This window comes from Typopeltis vanoorti, chromosome 22 (genome assembly GCF_054136105.1).
Source record: "Typopeltis vanoorti isolate ZY-2024b chromosome 22, IOZ_Tvanoo_1.0, whole genome shotgun sequence".
Classification (NCBI taxonomy): Eukaryota; Metazoa; Arthropoda; class Arachnida; order Uropygi; family Thelyphonidae; genus Typopeltis; species Typopeltis vanoorti.
The window spans coordinates 57,223,319-57,238,766 of NC_143570.1; the positions used below are offsets into that span (position 1 = coordinate 57,223,319).

The window sequence follows — 15,448 nt, forward strand, 5'->3', positions numbered from 1 at the left end:
TTTAGGAAGTGAGGTATACTGACAACCTGGCTAGCTGAATGGTTAACATTTTCCGCAATCCAACCAACATTTTGAATATATAGGCTGTTGATATCACATCACATCAACTGCCTTAGTAAAAGTCAACAACTTCTATATAAAAGTGGACTAGTCACGAAGATACTTCATGTGCAAACTATGGTTGCTCACACTTGAATAAGAATTAAAACAAAAATAGAATTTCTTGTCAAGTATATTATATCGTATAAAAGTTTCTACAATCTTTCTTTGATCTGATGTATTTTAATATGGTGATACAGATATACCATTCTACTTATATAAGGAAAATATATGATTTCTGCTTTCATTCATCCTTAGTATCTTCTTGGCTGTGGCTTCAGTGAAGGTTAAACTGATCCAGGTAGTGTCCCCTTCCCATAATGTACAGCAATATACACTTCTGAAATGAAGTGTACTTTGTATTATGATATTATGAGATACTAAAGCAACTAAGGTGAAGCCAAGAGCCTCTATATAAAAACAGATTAGTCGTGAAGATACTCTGCATAAAAACTTTGTTTGCTTACACTTGGATAAAGATTAAAACAGGAATATAATTATTTCTTGTCAAGAATAAAATATTTTATAACCAAGTAAAAAAAAAAAAAAAAAAAAAAGTCTAAAATTGTCTTCCTGGTCCTCTGAGTTCACAGTACAATGTGATCTGACTGTAGTCCTAAATCTTCTTCCAGGTTTAATCCTAAAATGATGTGTAACTGGAAAACCTTACTAAGCACTACTGTGAAATAGATTACAATTACTAATAAATTACATAAACTGATTATTTTTTTAAATACTTCTTGAGACAATAGGTATGACAAATTTGCTTTGGTATTATGTATTTTCATCATTATGCAACCTGCTGAGTGCTGCACAATATTAAACATATGTATGTCTTCCCCACCTGCTGAATTCTGGCTTTAGTCATATTCTGAGATAATATATACAAGCATACAAGATAACTCCATATGCCATAAGTGAATAAATATATAAGAAATATGACACCAAGTAATTATGTGTAAGGTTCTTACAAAAATTAAATGAAAACTGACATCATAACAAGTACTCACAAATTTTGGCACAATGGTGACAGGTGGTTTTCGGCTACTATTTTTGAACCCAGTCTGAAAATTCATTCTCTGTTTTAAAATAAGAGTAAGTCAATTAATAAAAATTAATAATATTCAAGACATCAAATGAAAGATGGAAGTACAAACTTAACTTAAACAGAAAGTAAAAAGAGTATTTTTTATTATAAATTAAAGATACCAAGAAATTTTATTCTTGGTTTAATCCTTTATCCAAGTGTAAGCAAACAAAGTTTGCACCTGAAGTATTTTCAGGACAGGGCAACTTGTATATAGAGATAATGACATCGCATCACTTGCCTTAGTAACCCGTAATGCAAAGCACATATCTTTATGGGTATGTATAATTATGGGAAGTATCTATACATTATGGGAAGGGTCATTATCCAGACTAGTTTTGACCTATATTGAGGTCTCATCAGTGGGAGCCAGACCCAGAGATACTATGGTTGAAGTAATGCAGAAGTCATATTTTCATATATAAGTAGCCAAAAGGTGTCACACCTTATTATTAAAATACTCTGGATTAGAGATAATTGTTGGAAGTTTTTCCACTTGGTTATACTATAAATTAAAGAAATTATATACTTAGTTTAATCCTTTATCCGAGTGTAAGCAAACAAAGCTTGCACCTGAAGTATGTTCAGGACTGGGACAACTCGTATATAGAAGCTAATGACTTTACATAACTTGTCTTAGTATCTCATAATGCAAAGCACATATCCATAAGGATATATGCTTTGCATATCTGGAAAAACAAGCTGATATGCTGAGACATCTGTAGCCTCGTTTGCCTTAATCTCAATATGGCATGGAATCAAATAGAAGTGCACATCAAAGTGTAGCTACCATAACTGAAAGAGTAGGTGATGAGTTTGATAGAACACTGGATGTTGCTGTAGCTCTAGACTTCTTATAGCTAAAGAGAACTTTGTGAGTCTGAATATACGATGCACCTTTGGTAGCATAGGAATCTCATGTATTTTAGTGCAATTTATATCACATATAGCTCTACTGTAAAATTGTTACATTCCAGTGGGATTTTTGCAGATATAATGTTGTCTGGAAAGAAGGCAGAAGATCACACTAGGTCTTCCGATTCTGAGCCTCTCTTTGTGGACAGGCTTAAAATCAGAGTATTCAGTTCTAGCTTCGAAGAGTTGTGGCAGGCAACAACAGGGATGTTGCTCAAAAATTTCAGTAAGTGCAGAAAGAAACGCTGAATGCTGGCATGTATGACTGCCATGGAAAGTGAGTTTAGTGGCATCTGAGCTATGTTGTCTATTCACTATTTCTGAAGCTTGTAGGAGAGCTTTATCTCAACTAAATTAAAGGGTCTTATGGCAGGCTATTAAGTGTTGTTGAAGAGCTTCTCCCACTGTGGCCAAAAGGTAGTTGGATACATGAGTTGCTCTAACAGGAATTTTATTTAGTTACACATAGCAGAGACAACTTTACCATCAAAGCAGCAAAGGTGGTTCATTTGCCTCAACGTAGAGACTAGGAATAGGTGATGTGCAATTAGCTCCAGCTACAATTCTGATCACTTGATTATGAATAGAATCTAGCCATCGCAACATACCTCTCCCTGTCAGATGAACAGACTACAGACCTGTAGTCAAATTCGGATCTTATGCCTAGTTCAGATGAAGCAAAGAACTTCTGTCAGCACCCCAATGGGTGGCTGATAGGGTACATAGAATGTTCACTGCTTTACATGTGTCTCGTAACTGACATATATGAGGAAAGAAACTAAGTTTGTGTCAAATATCAGTCCAAAAAACTTTGCTTTTTAAGTAACCGGAATCAGTGATTGTCCTAGTCAAAGTTCTAGCTTGGGAAGAAGACCATGTCCGCAGCAAAAGTGCACACAAACTGTCTTCTATGAGAGTCTTAAACAATTTGCAAGTGCCCATTTTGCAAAATGGTCAATAACCCCCTCATTGCATGAGTGACACAAGATGGTATGACTGCCATCTTGTGTCACTCATGACTGTTGGAGGGAGTTGTTCTTTAATTGAATCAACTTTGATTGCAAAAAGCATGACATTTAACACAGAACCATATATGCGGATTTTTCACCCTGGAAAAAGAGAAAAACAATAACCTCCCCTTCCTAGACACACTAGTCACCTGCCAACCTGATGGAACCTTGGTTTTCTCAGTTTATAGAAAACCCACCCATACAGGCAGATACATTCACCAACAATCCCATCACCCCCCCTCACAACAATATGGAGTTATTAAGATACTATTCAACAGGGCAAAAATAATCTGTTCAAATGATCAAGCCTTAACCACTGAACTAAATCACATCCGTGACACTTTCTCAGCCAATGGCTACCCCCCCCCCAAAAAGAATCCAAAAAATACTTAAACCAGTTAGCCACAACCCACCTTCCTCCCCCCTTCACAAAAAAGATTACTCTAAATCCATCACCATTTCCTCCGAGGCACCTCAGAAAAAATCAACAAAATCTTAAGAAAACATGACCTGACTACTTGTTACAGACCATATAGAAAATTGGCATCCCTTATCCGCTCCACTAAAGACCAACCACTTCCCCTAGACCTACCTGGTGTATACCAGGTCCCTTGCAGCTGTAAATTATCCCACTTTGGCCAAACAGGCAGGACAGCAAATATCAGAATCTCAGAACACAAGGATTACATCCGATTTCACCAGTACAGCCACTCTGGGCTTGCAGACCACGCTCTGGATACTCGCCACAGAATAAGATGGAAGAAAGCCACAGTAATATACCTCAGTAAGTTCAAATATGAAAGACTATTCATGGAATCAGCCTCAGCCATTAGGAACATGCCAAACCTCAACAAATATGGATGCATGAGACTGCCCCAAATTTGGGAAACATTTATCAGAAGAACTTCAGCCCAAAGGCCAAGAATACCAATATAGCCCGCCAGGGGGCACCATCAGAACTTTAGGAAAACGTTAGCTTCCTAGCTTTGGTTCTCATTTGCTGTTATGTAGTACTTGCGTGCACTTATCTTTGTATTAAGTTCCCAAGAAGATGGCAACGTGACGTTTGCCGAAATATCGGAAAGTATATATTAAAGTTTATTTAATTTATATTTCTAGTGTACGCTGTCAATTCCTTAATTATTAGTTATCATTAACACAGAACCCTGTGACACTTCTTGATTATGAGGGTGGTCTGAAAGACTATCGGCCTAACAATGAAAACACAAATTTATAATTTCAAAATTATCTTTATTTTTCAACATAATCTCCCTTAAGAATAATACATTTATTCCAGCGATTCTCCTGCACCATTATCCCGTTCCTGTAATGGCTCTCAGTAAGATCAGCAAACTACCCCTCTACAGCTGCAATCACCTCTTGATTTGAAGAAAAACACTGCCCAGTGAGGAAGAGTTTTAGGAAGAGATAGAAGTCAGAGGAAGCCGAATCTGGGGAATAGGGTGAATATTCCAACAATTCATAGTGCAGCAAAGATTTTCCTTAATTTTCCCATTGAAAAAACACCTTTGTGGGCAGGTGCATTGTCCTGATGAAAGATGATTTTTTTCTTTTGCAAACTGGGTCTTTTCTCACGAATTTTTTTTGTCTAGTCTGGTTAAAAGATCAGAATAATATTCCCAGTTATTGTTTTACCCTTTTCAAGATAATTAATAAACAAAATGCGCATCGCAAAACACTGATGCCATGACCTTTCCTGCCGATGAAACCGACTTTGTCTTCTTTGGTGCTGAACATCCGGCTTCTGTCCACTGTTTTGATTCTGGTGTGTAATGGTGAATCCAAGTCTCATCCATAGTAATAAATCGATGCACAAAATCAGTTTTATTCTTGTTAACCCCTTAACATACAAAGACGTCTGTGACATGTCTTTTGTTTATTGCACCAAAATTGATTTTGAATTTTGGTTTCACATATAAATACAACCGAATATAGACGCTAGACAATCTTGTGCCTATTTCCTTTCAGCCGAGTAAAGTTGCCAACGGCGTGTATCGGCTATTTCATTTGCGTTTGCACGAATTTGATCCAGCAAATCACCCTCGCCCAAAAAATTGGCAGAAAAACAAGCACTTTCTGATTTTTAATTGGTACGTTAAGGGGTTAAAATGCTCCGAGCACTGTTCAGAGATTTTCATGAGAGTGCGTTTTTGATCTGCTGTGAGCAAGCACGACACCCATCTTGGGCAAAGCTTTTTCATTTGTAATTCTTCATGCAAAATATATCCTACACATTCTTTTGAAATGCCTATAATCTCAGCAATTTCACAAACCTTGACTCGCCGGTCATCCAATATCATATTGTGCACTTGATCAATTATTTCTGGTGTTGTTACACTTTTTGGATGTCCTTCAGTGGATCATCTTCAAGGCTGGTACGGCCTTGAAGAAGATCGGCAGCCCTTTTCTTAATTGTCAAAAATGAAAGAGAAGAGTGCCCATAAACTTTTATGAACTTCAAATGAATTTCTTTTGATGTTAACCCTTCTTTTACAAAGAATTTTTTAACCACACAATACTCAATTTTATCCATTTCAAGGATACAGACAACACTTTTGCTTTAGATAGTTGTATAAAACAAAGCACTTGATAGAATGACTTGCAATTGCACATGGATGCTTATGACAGATGTACTAACTTAGAAAAAAAAAAAATCTTAATGATAGTGTTGCCATCTATGGTCGAGGCCGAGAACTTTTCAGACCACCCTCATACAGGGACAGGAGAGGGCATTTCCCACTTAGAAGGTTCAGTAAGTTAAGAAGCTTTTGATAAAAAGAAGAAGACTGCATCTAAGACTAAAATTAAGTAAGTCTTTCAGTATTCCAAATCCTGAAGCATTGTCATATGCTTTATCCATACTGCAGAATGAAGAAAACCAATACTAGATGCTCACATTTTAGGAAGGCATTTCTAATGGATGTCTCTAGTCAAACAAGACTAGAGACATCCAAGCAGTGGTAGAATGATATTTTTAGAAGCCAGATTGTGTTCTGAAAAAGAGGTTATTCCAGAAATCATAAAAGATGAGAGTTAGCCATTTTGTCTATAATATTGCACTATTAACTGGAAGATAAGGTCAGAGCAATTTGATGGTAGTTATATGGGAATTTTGGATCCTTCCCTGGCTTAAGAAAGGCAATTATAATTGCCTTTTGCCAGGTATCCGAAAATATGCTCTCAGAGAAAATTCTGCTATAGAGTTTATCAGTTGAACTGTTGTAGAGTTGTGCAGCAGTTGATCACAGCTGATGCTGATAGATGTTTATCATCTCACATGGATATGATATGGTCCAACAACAGTTATGCAAAGCAGCTTTCATTTCTTCTTCCACAAATGGTCTGTTGCATTCTTCTGTGGCATTCAAAGAAAACAGATTTGTTGTTTTTCTGCTTGGGTTTTTTGAGTAAGGGACTTGGAGGGATAAGAAGATGTAGATGTTTTTGCAAAAGTCTCCTTGAGAGTGTCAGCAATTGCTGTTGGATCAACAGCTGTGCAACATTGTGCTCAAGGATAGAGAGCACATGGATGGTATATCTGCACTTCATTTTCCAGATTTTTTCCCACACTTCTTTGCAGTTGGTAGATCTTGATACAGAAAAAGGAAATTTAATCCAGGATTCTTTTGGTTCTGACACCTGATATGTCTTGCTTGGGCTTGTTTGAAAACAATCAGGTTTGTTGTTGTGGAGTATCTACGGAAAATGCTCCCAAGCTTTCTTCTGGGCTTCTTTGACTGATGTGCAATCATCATTCCACCATGGCTTAGGAAAATGTAGGAATCGACTAGATGCATTAAGAACTGCAGTTATGGCTGCTGCTATAATACACTCTGTTATATGCTTCACTGCATCACTGCTAGGAGAAAAAATGACTGTTGCAGAATCAAAAACTGCTAATGAGGAAAAAGTGGAATACTTAGCATGCTCAATTTTCCACCATAATATCCATGATGTAGCACAGTAATCCCACGATTAATGCGCTTCCGATCAGTGCGTCATTTTTTTTCTGTACCCAAATTTGATTAGTGTGCCTATACACATCTTAAAAATAAATGTTACCGATTTTAAAAATTTTCAATCTACACATTTTTTATGGCTAACTATTTTAAAAAATCACTCACCAGGATGAAATAATTTAGTTACCGATTTAAAACATTTTACAGAGTTATTTTTTAATGGCATACTGCACTATTTCAATCTACACTATGTTCCAAATTTACCGCTTAAATTTATGTCATCTGCTAATTACATAGCATTTTGATGATCATATCGCATGCCTCCTTTGCAATTGTTTTCCTTACTTTTTTTTATTTTAAAGTATTTCCCCCCAACCTTTCATCACGAGTAAAAGAATTAGTGAGCAAAAAAAGTGAAAATGTGAAAATGATCGAAAAGTAATGTCATTGGAAGAAAAACTTGAAATAAAGAAAAAATGAACAAAACAAGTGCAGAGCAAAGATAGGACAAGAACATAAAAATGGGTGAATCAACTATAAGAGCAATTTCAACTGAATACAAAGAGAAAGGTAAGGTTGCTTCAAGCATGCACTCCAAATCAAAGTATTATGATTGAATTAGAGAGACTTCTTTTTACATGGATCGAAGATTGTAATCAAAAACGGATCCCACTAAGCACTGGCCTTATTAAATCAAAAGTATTAAGTTTCTTTGTAACCTTGAAAGAAAGGGCTATCAATGATGGAAAAGAAGAATTCCACGCTAATGCTGAGTGGTTTGAACCTTTCAAAAAGATAAATAGCCTGCATAATATTCTAATCACAGGAGAAGTTGCAAGTGCAGATAAGGAAATGGCTGCAAATTATCCAGATATTTTGAAGAAAATTGTGGAAGAAGGTGGGGGGGGGGGTGGCTATTATGACCAATAAATATTTAATGTCGATGAAATCGGCCTTTTTGGAAGTGAATGCCTTCCAAGACTTTTCTGGCAAATCAGAAAAATCTCAGGTTATAAAGTTGCAAAGTCGAATGAAATTACTGATAGCAATATGAGAGCCATTTGGAAGCACATTCTTCCACATTGTGCAAATGATTTTAGAGTCTTTTCAAATGAATCTAAGTTAATTAAATCTAATTCTGAGAAACTGAGTGATTCTGACCTGCTAAAGTTAGATGCACAACAGGAAGATCCCAAAGAATATGGAGAAAATTTAATCACTGAGATGCCCAAAGAGATTTCACAGAAAGAAATTGAAATATTTTTCATGCAACTGAAGTTCTTAAGTAGCAATGCTTAGACGCTAACCCTGATAAAATTTGCAGAAGAGTAGAAGAGGCAATAGGGCCATATCGTCAGTTGTATGAAAAAAGGAAACAGAATTCCCACCAAACTACTTTAGTTTAATTCTCTGTTAAGAAATAGAATAATAAATTTATATTCTGAATATGTTTTATTGTCTTTCAGTTTCATGGTTTTCCTTTAACCAGGTCCTGAGATATACTCTAATTCTTTTATAAAAAAAAAAAAAATTAAGGGTCAAAAAAAAAAGAAATTTGAGGTACAAATTATACTTTTTCCCATAGGTTATTGTATTTGATTAATGCGCCTGTTTTAAAGAACGCATTAATCGAGGAATTGATGTATATAGAAAAGTGGATATCACAGGAAAGTGATCGCTCCCAAATAGCTCCCATAGCTATTTGGGAGCGATCACTTTCAGATAATAAGTTGGTGGCAGTGAACATTCAGGTAGGCATATGCAAGAAGGTGTTGCTTCCTGTGTTTAAGAGGAAGAGATTGTTAATCATATGCTCAACAACTCTTTCCCTGATGTTTGTTCGGGCACTACCACACAGAGTGTTGTTCATTTAACTCCTCCATTAAAAATACGGGGGATTGGTTACTGCGATATAACATCATCAAGGTAATCTTGAGAAAAATCTGTGGCAGGAGGGAGACAGATGCAGGATATCGATATTATATTTCTGACTGAGAGTCTTATAGCAACTGCTTCTATACGGTGTTAATATGGATTTGTTGGAAGGGGGTATGGTTGTCCATAAGAATGGCGACTCCTCTGTGAGCAGCTTTATACCTGGCCTGTCCTTATGAATAATGGTAACATTACAGAGAGCCAGATCATCACTCAGTTTCAGGTATGTTTCCTGCAAGCAGAAGCATATTAGTTTATAATTTTGGAAAAGAGTCTTGATGTTGTCTATGTTTTGTTATAATCTGCAATTCTATTATAGGAATGTTTCCAATTTAGATTCCTAGGATGAGTAGTCTTGTTTTCATTAGTCATGGATTTTTTTCTTCTTGGAGAACTGTGGGCAGCAAGTATCCATCATTCCTCTTCTTCTGGGAAAATATCCAAGACTTCGTCAAATTCCACTCCATCTAGGGCACTCAGTACATTGACTGTTTTACCTTCCTGAGGGAGTGCTGAGGTATCCGTGTGATTTGTTGATGGGCCACCAAATAAAGGGTCTGAAGGCATATCTTGCAGAATTGGTGCATGTTCCAATATTTTTTTAATAAGAGTATTTTCATGTAGTGGGATCCTTTTATCATATCTTCAGGTTTGAAGATATGCCAAAACGTTTCCTCACAGGCTCACTTTAGTAAGTACAGGAGCGGAAAACCAAAATTACCTGATCCTAGACCATGCATTACTGTATGTAATATACATAATCTGTTATGTTTTCTGTAGATTGTTCCCTGCCCTTCTTTCTTTTCTTCTTCCTCTCTAATGCTATTAGAGTATTTGAGTATTCTTTCCCATTTTGCTATTCTGTCTTATGTAGTGGAAGTATGCATCATCTTCTAGGTATTTGCCTCACCTAATATGCTGAAGTCCCAACTTGGGATGAAGTGGGACCAAAACCTCTAAAATATGTGGAAACAGCCTCTGCAACCTGACCATTTTTTTTTTCTTGTGGTGACTTCACTCCAAAATGCTAATGTGGTTGTGCCTTATAACACATCTCATGCTGCATCGGTTGCCATATAGAATAATCAGCAAGGTTCAGGGTTTAGGCATAAGGTCGTACATGAGAAGTGTATCAGAGTCTCCAACACAACTCAATGATATTGTGAACAAGGAATACAGAAGGTATGGGATTGATCTTAGAAGTCAACTTTACATAGGCAGATGGAATGTAAGGGATCTAGAGATGGGTATTCTTGATATTATCTATAAAGAGATGGAGAGGTACAAAACTAACATGGGAATTAAGAGACCAGATAGAATGGAGATGTCACTTCAAAAGACAGGATAGTAAACTAGTTGTTTATTCAGGAGGTGATTCAAAGCATCATGGGATAGCTGTAATAGTGAAGACAGTTGTTGAAAGTTTTTCCACTTGGTTATACTATAAATTAACGATTCCAAGAAATTATATTATTGGTTTAATCCTTTATCCAAGTGGAAGCAAACAATGTTTGTGTGTGAAGTAATAACTTCATGACTGGGCAACTCGTCTATGAGGCAAATGACTTCACTTACCTTAATATCCCATAATGCAGAGCATTATGGGATACTAAGGCAAGTATCCTTACAGACATGTATAATGCTATGCATTATGGAAAGGGTCACTATACCGGTTTCGACCTTCATTGAAGACTCATCAGTGGCAGCCAGACCCAGAAGTGATACCAAGATTGAAGTGATGCAGAAGTAATATTTCCACATACAAGTAGCCAAAAGGTGTCTCAACTTATTGCTAAAAAAGAGATAGATGTTGAAAGTTTTTCCACTTGGTTATACTATAAATTAAAGATGCCAAGAAATTATATTCTTGGTTTAATCCTTTATCTGAGTGTAAGCAAACAAAGTATGCGCATGACATAACTTCACGACTAGGCAACTCATATATCAAGACTAATGACTTCGCATCGCTTGCCTTACTGAAGACGTTTCTGGCAAGATCCTTCTTAGTTATACTCCCGTTAATGACAGGATATTTTGTATTAGACTTAAAGCTCATCCTACCAATGTGTCAATCGTGATAATTTATACACCCCACAGATAGGACAGAAGAAGACTACTATTTTGGACTGCCTACTAATATTGTCCCCTAATATGAAAAGTACATATTATGGGACTTAATGCAAAAGTGGGAATATGAGAGTAAGGCCTGAGTGTGGCATGTTTGGTCTAGGTAAATGTAACACTCATGGTGAAAAACTGTGGGAATTTGCCCATGCTAACAAATTAATTATTACCAACACACCTGCTTCCAGAAACACTAACAAGAGCAATATTTGGATATCTAACATTCATAGTTCAAGGCAACAGATTGATTACATCCTGGCTCTCCAATAGTGGAAGTTAAGTATCTCTGATGCGCATACTTGTCCTGGAGCAGACTGTGTTATAGAGAATCAGCTAGTAAGAGCCAAAGTAAGACAGACCCAAAACCTTCCAAGTCAGGCTGTCCCATTAGATAGGATATCAGAATAATCCCATTTATTCTGATATCCTATCAGAATGATTTCTATCTGATATCCTAACAATTTCTTCTGAGACCCTATCAGAATTCTGGTAGGTTCTCAGAAGAACTTTTGGAGACTAGTGAGGAGAATGATCCGAAATGCCAAGTAGTGCCTAGGCTCAATTAGAAAACCAAGAGACTAAGAGATATCAGATTCAACATGGAATGTAATGGAAAGAATGCAGCTGAGGAAACAAAGAGACACAGGAACTGAAGAACATATAAGAGATTACATAAAGAAGTCAGAAGAGCCATCAGGCTCTTCTGACTTCTTTATGTAAGGACAAGGAAAATATTTATGCTAATAAATGTGAAGTGATAGACATGCAGATGAGGAAGCACAATTATAAAAGGAAGTTTCATTTAGTTCGTCACCTAAAGCACAAGTTTAAGCCCAAATTGAATACCATCAAAGAAAGGAATGGAGCAGTAGTAACAGACAAACTGGAAATCAAAAACACATGGAAAGAATACTGTGAGGAACTGTACAGTGGAGTGTAGGAAAAATTTGGAGGAACCCTCTCACCAGGAAAATTTCAATTTGGAACCTCCTTCACTTAGGCATGAAGTTGAAAGAGCAGTTTAAGAACTTAACTAAAATAAGGCCCAGGATTCAGATGGAATCCCAGCAGAGTTAATTAAAGACACTGAGGATGGAGGGGTAAGAGTGCTTCATATATTGATTACGAAGACCTGGGAGATGGGATCATGACCTACATGATCAATTCAGTTTTTGTATTGCTGCACAAAAAGGGAAATATGAAGGATTGTAAGAAATATAGAACTATTAGTTTAATCTCTCATGCAAGCAAGATTTTATTCAAGAACATTCAAAATAGGATTGAGGCCAAACTTGAGACAAAGGTGTCTGAGGAAAGAGCAAGTTTTAGGAAAGATAACAGCACTGGAGATCAGATCCTTTACCTTAGACAGATCATAGATAAGTATAAATAATTCAGACTCCCACTATGGTAATTTCATAGACTACTCTAATGATTTCGACTATGTTTAGCATGTGAAACTGTGGAAAGTAATGAAAATAATGGGGTTTCCTCAACACATTATCAGGTTGACAGCTAATGTGAACAGTGAACAAGAAGCCATGGCAAGAACAGGTGTTGGATTAACTGACTGACTTCAGGTTGGAAAAGGAGTTAGGCAAGGACATCAGCTTTCTTGTTACTGTTTAGAATCAATGCCAAGGATATCATGCATGTAGCATTGGATGAGCTGAAGACAGGAAATAGGATAGGTAGACTGATCAGTAATCTGTGGTATGCTGAACTAGGACAAATCTTTAACAAAGTTAATGAGATCAGTAAGAACAGAGAATTTCAGCCCAATCCTAGCAAGACAAAGATTATGGTTCTCAAAGGAAATACAGACAGGGAAGCTCCTAAGAAAAAAGTATACTTTAATGAAAAAAGAATTGAGGAAGTCAACAAATTCGAGTACTTGGGATCCATTATTAATGTGAAGAATTGCTGTTCAAAAGACAGATGATTAGGAATAGCTAAAGCAACAGTCAGAGGCTTGTCTAAAATCTGGAAGGATGGATCTATCTCCACAGGAACAAAGTTGAGGATTCTGGATGTAGCTGTTTATCCAACAGTGATTTATGGATGAGAGGCCTGGAAGCTAAACAAGTCTGATAGGAAAAGGATAGCTGGTTTTGATATGTGGTTCTAGAGAAGGCCATCAAGGATATAGTGCAAAGCAGACAAACGGATGAGTGCTAGAAAGGAGAGGATAGAACTTTAAGGCTCCTTAAGAATACTGACAGAAGAAAGTTGAAATACTTTGGACACATTGAAAAGATGGAAGGAGGACTTCTCAAAAGAGTAATAGAAGATAAAGTTCCTGGAAAAAGAGGAAGGAATAAACTATCAATGAGATGAATGGATGGTGTATCTTGAGTGAGATCATCAGAGAGCGAAGACTCCAGAAATGCATACAACAGGATCACCTGGAGAGGACTGGTGTGGCACATCACTGAGCAACTGAATGACCATATGGCATCTGATGATATCCAATGAATAGATGGATGGATAGATTCAGGAATAATTCCATCATGATTTCTCTTTTTCATTCGCTCAAACGAGATAGTGAGCAAATTATATTTTTCAGGGATGCTGTAGTTGTGAGAAGGCAGGATCAACATCCTTGTCCTGACTGAAATTTTCTTTACAGTTGCCTTCTCGGTGTAAGTGCATTTAAGATATGGTGTACTGTCTCTTCACCTCTTGGGATGCGATGTATTGCTCTGTTTTTAACTTTTGTATCACCTTTTTGAACTTCCACCTTTGGCATGCTCAGGCGTATGCCTGGTGGACTCCTTCACAGATCATTCTGGTGTTTTGCTCTTACAGTCTTTATTCTCATGTTCTTTACTGGCACATCAGGTACAGATGGCAGAGCCACAACAGGCAGTTTGAGTATGACCATATTTCTGACATCTAAAGCACTGCAATGGGTTTGGGATATAGAGCTGTACTTGACAGTTGAGGGATCCTGCTTTGACAGATGGTGGTAGTTTTGGTTTGTCAAATGTAAGAATGATGTTTCTAGTGAGAACCAGATGCCCATCCCTACATATCACTATTCTTCTTATGGCTGTCGCTCCTTGATCCTTGAGTTTGGAGCATATCTCTTCATTGGGAACATCAAGGAGGTTCCACTTGGATATTACGCATCTGGAAAAGTTTAAAGTTCTGTGGGGGCAACTGTAATTGATATTCTAATGATACATATTGCATGGAATAATTTTTCTAATTGTGCTGCTGCTGTAGCTGCTTCAAATAAGGATATCTCCTGAAAGCAGTTGCATATTTTTTTGGAGTTCCTGCAAATGTTTCCATATGGATGGTGCAATCAAGTGTAGATACAGCCACCCCTGAGACAAATGAATGCATGTACAGAAATGATTATGAAATAGTGAAAGCAGTTTCTGGGTTTCAAACCCAAATGGGTAAGTAATGACATTACACAAAAGTAACTGTGGGTACACGAGTGTGTTGAAATGCATGTACTTGAATGTTAGAAATATAAGAAATAAAAGCAAGCAGTTTTTGGCATTGGTCAGCTCAACTGGTCAGTGAAAAATCATATGCATCAGTGAGACCTGGCTGACAAAAAATTATATAGTTATAGGGATAGAACGTAAAGGGTATTGGTATTTTCAGGGAGGATATAGAGAATAGGACAGGAGGAGATGGTTCATTTGAGGCTATATGATGCAAGACAGAGACCAATAGAACAAAATATATTGTTGGTTGCCTATAGAGAGGGGCTACAGGAAGATGTGGATCCTTTCTATTGTGCTAAAGTGTCAAATTGAAAAATTGCAGATTGGCACAATGAGGGTTGAGTAATTGTTATGGAAGATCTCAACAATGGAGACATAGATTTGAAGGAAGAGAGGGGCATAGCAAGATGGAATGGAAATTTATACAGTTGATAAAGGATAATTAAATGAAACAGCATGTTATGGAGGGGAACGCAGGCATCAGATGTGAGACATTCACTGCGAAAATTAAATGATATGTGGAAGGAAATTGAAACCGGAGAGTGTATATGTATATTAAACGTTGGAAAAGCGAGTGCCTATTAGGTGATGAGAATGGAGCAAATGTTAGTAGAGGACAGTATCAATGGTAGGATGGAAAATATTGGAATTAATGTTGAATGTGCAGCTTTAGAAATAGTGGAGAATGAAATGGACATAAATAGAGAAATAGCCCACTCGAATGTTATTCTTCACAGGACAAAGTGTCAAATTGAAAAATTGCAGAAGTGGCAAGAGATTAGCAGTGCTGAGAAGAGAAAGAAGCGGGTGGTCCAAAGTAACAATAATGATCGA

The 15,448-nt window shown here is 37.0% G+C and overlaps 1 protein-coding gene across 6 annotated transcripts in view; it reads right to left on the bottom strand.

The window, feature by feature from the left end:
* Positions 1–15,448, bottom strand: part of LOC150094432 (protein alan shepard-like) — a 725,446-nt gene that overhangs the window by 584,366 nt on the left and 125,632 nt on the right. For 5 of the 6 annotated variants that reach the window (XM_090411869.1, XM_090411873.1, XM_090411868.1 and 2 more), the window contains exon 3: positions 1,110–1,178. The exons of the other annotated variant lie outside the window; for it this stretch is intronic. In XM_090411869.1, the coding sequence (XP_090267995.1) occupies positions 1,110–1,178 (69 nt within the window). The remainder of the gene's footprint in view (positions 1–1,109; positions 1,179–15,448) is intronic. 6 annotated transcript variants of the gene reach the window in all.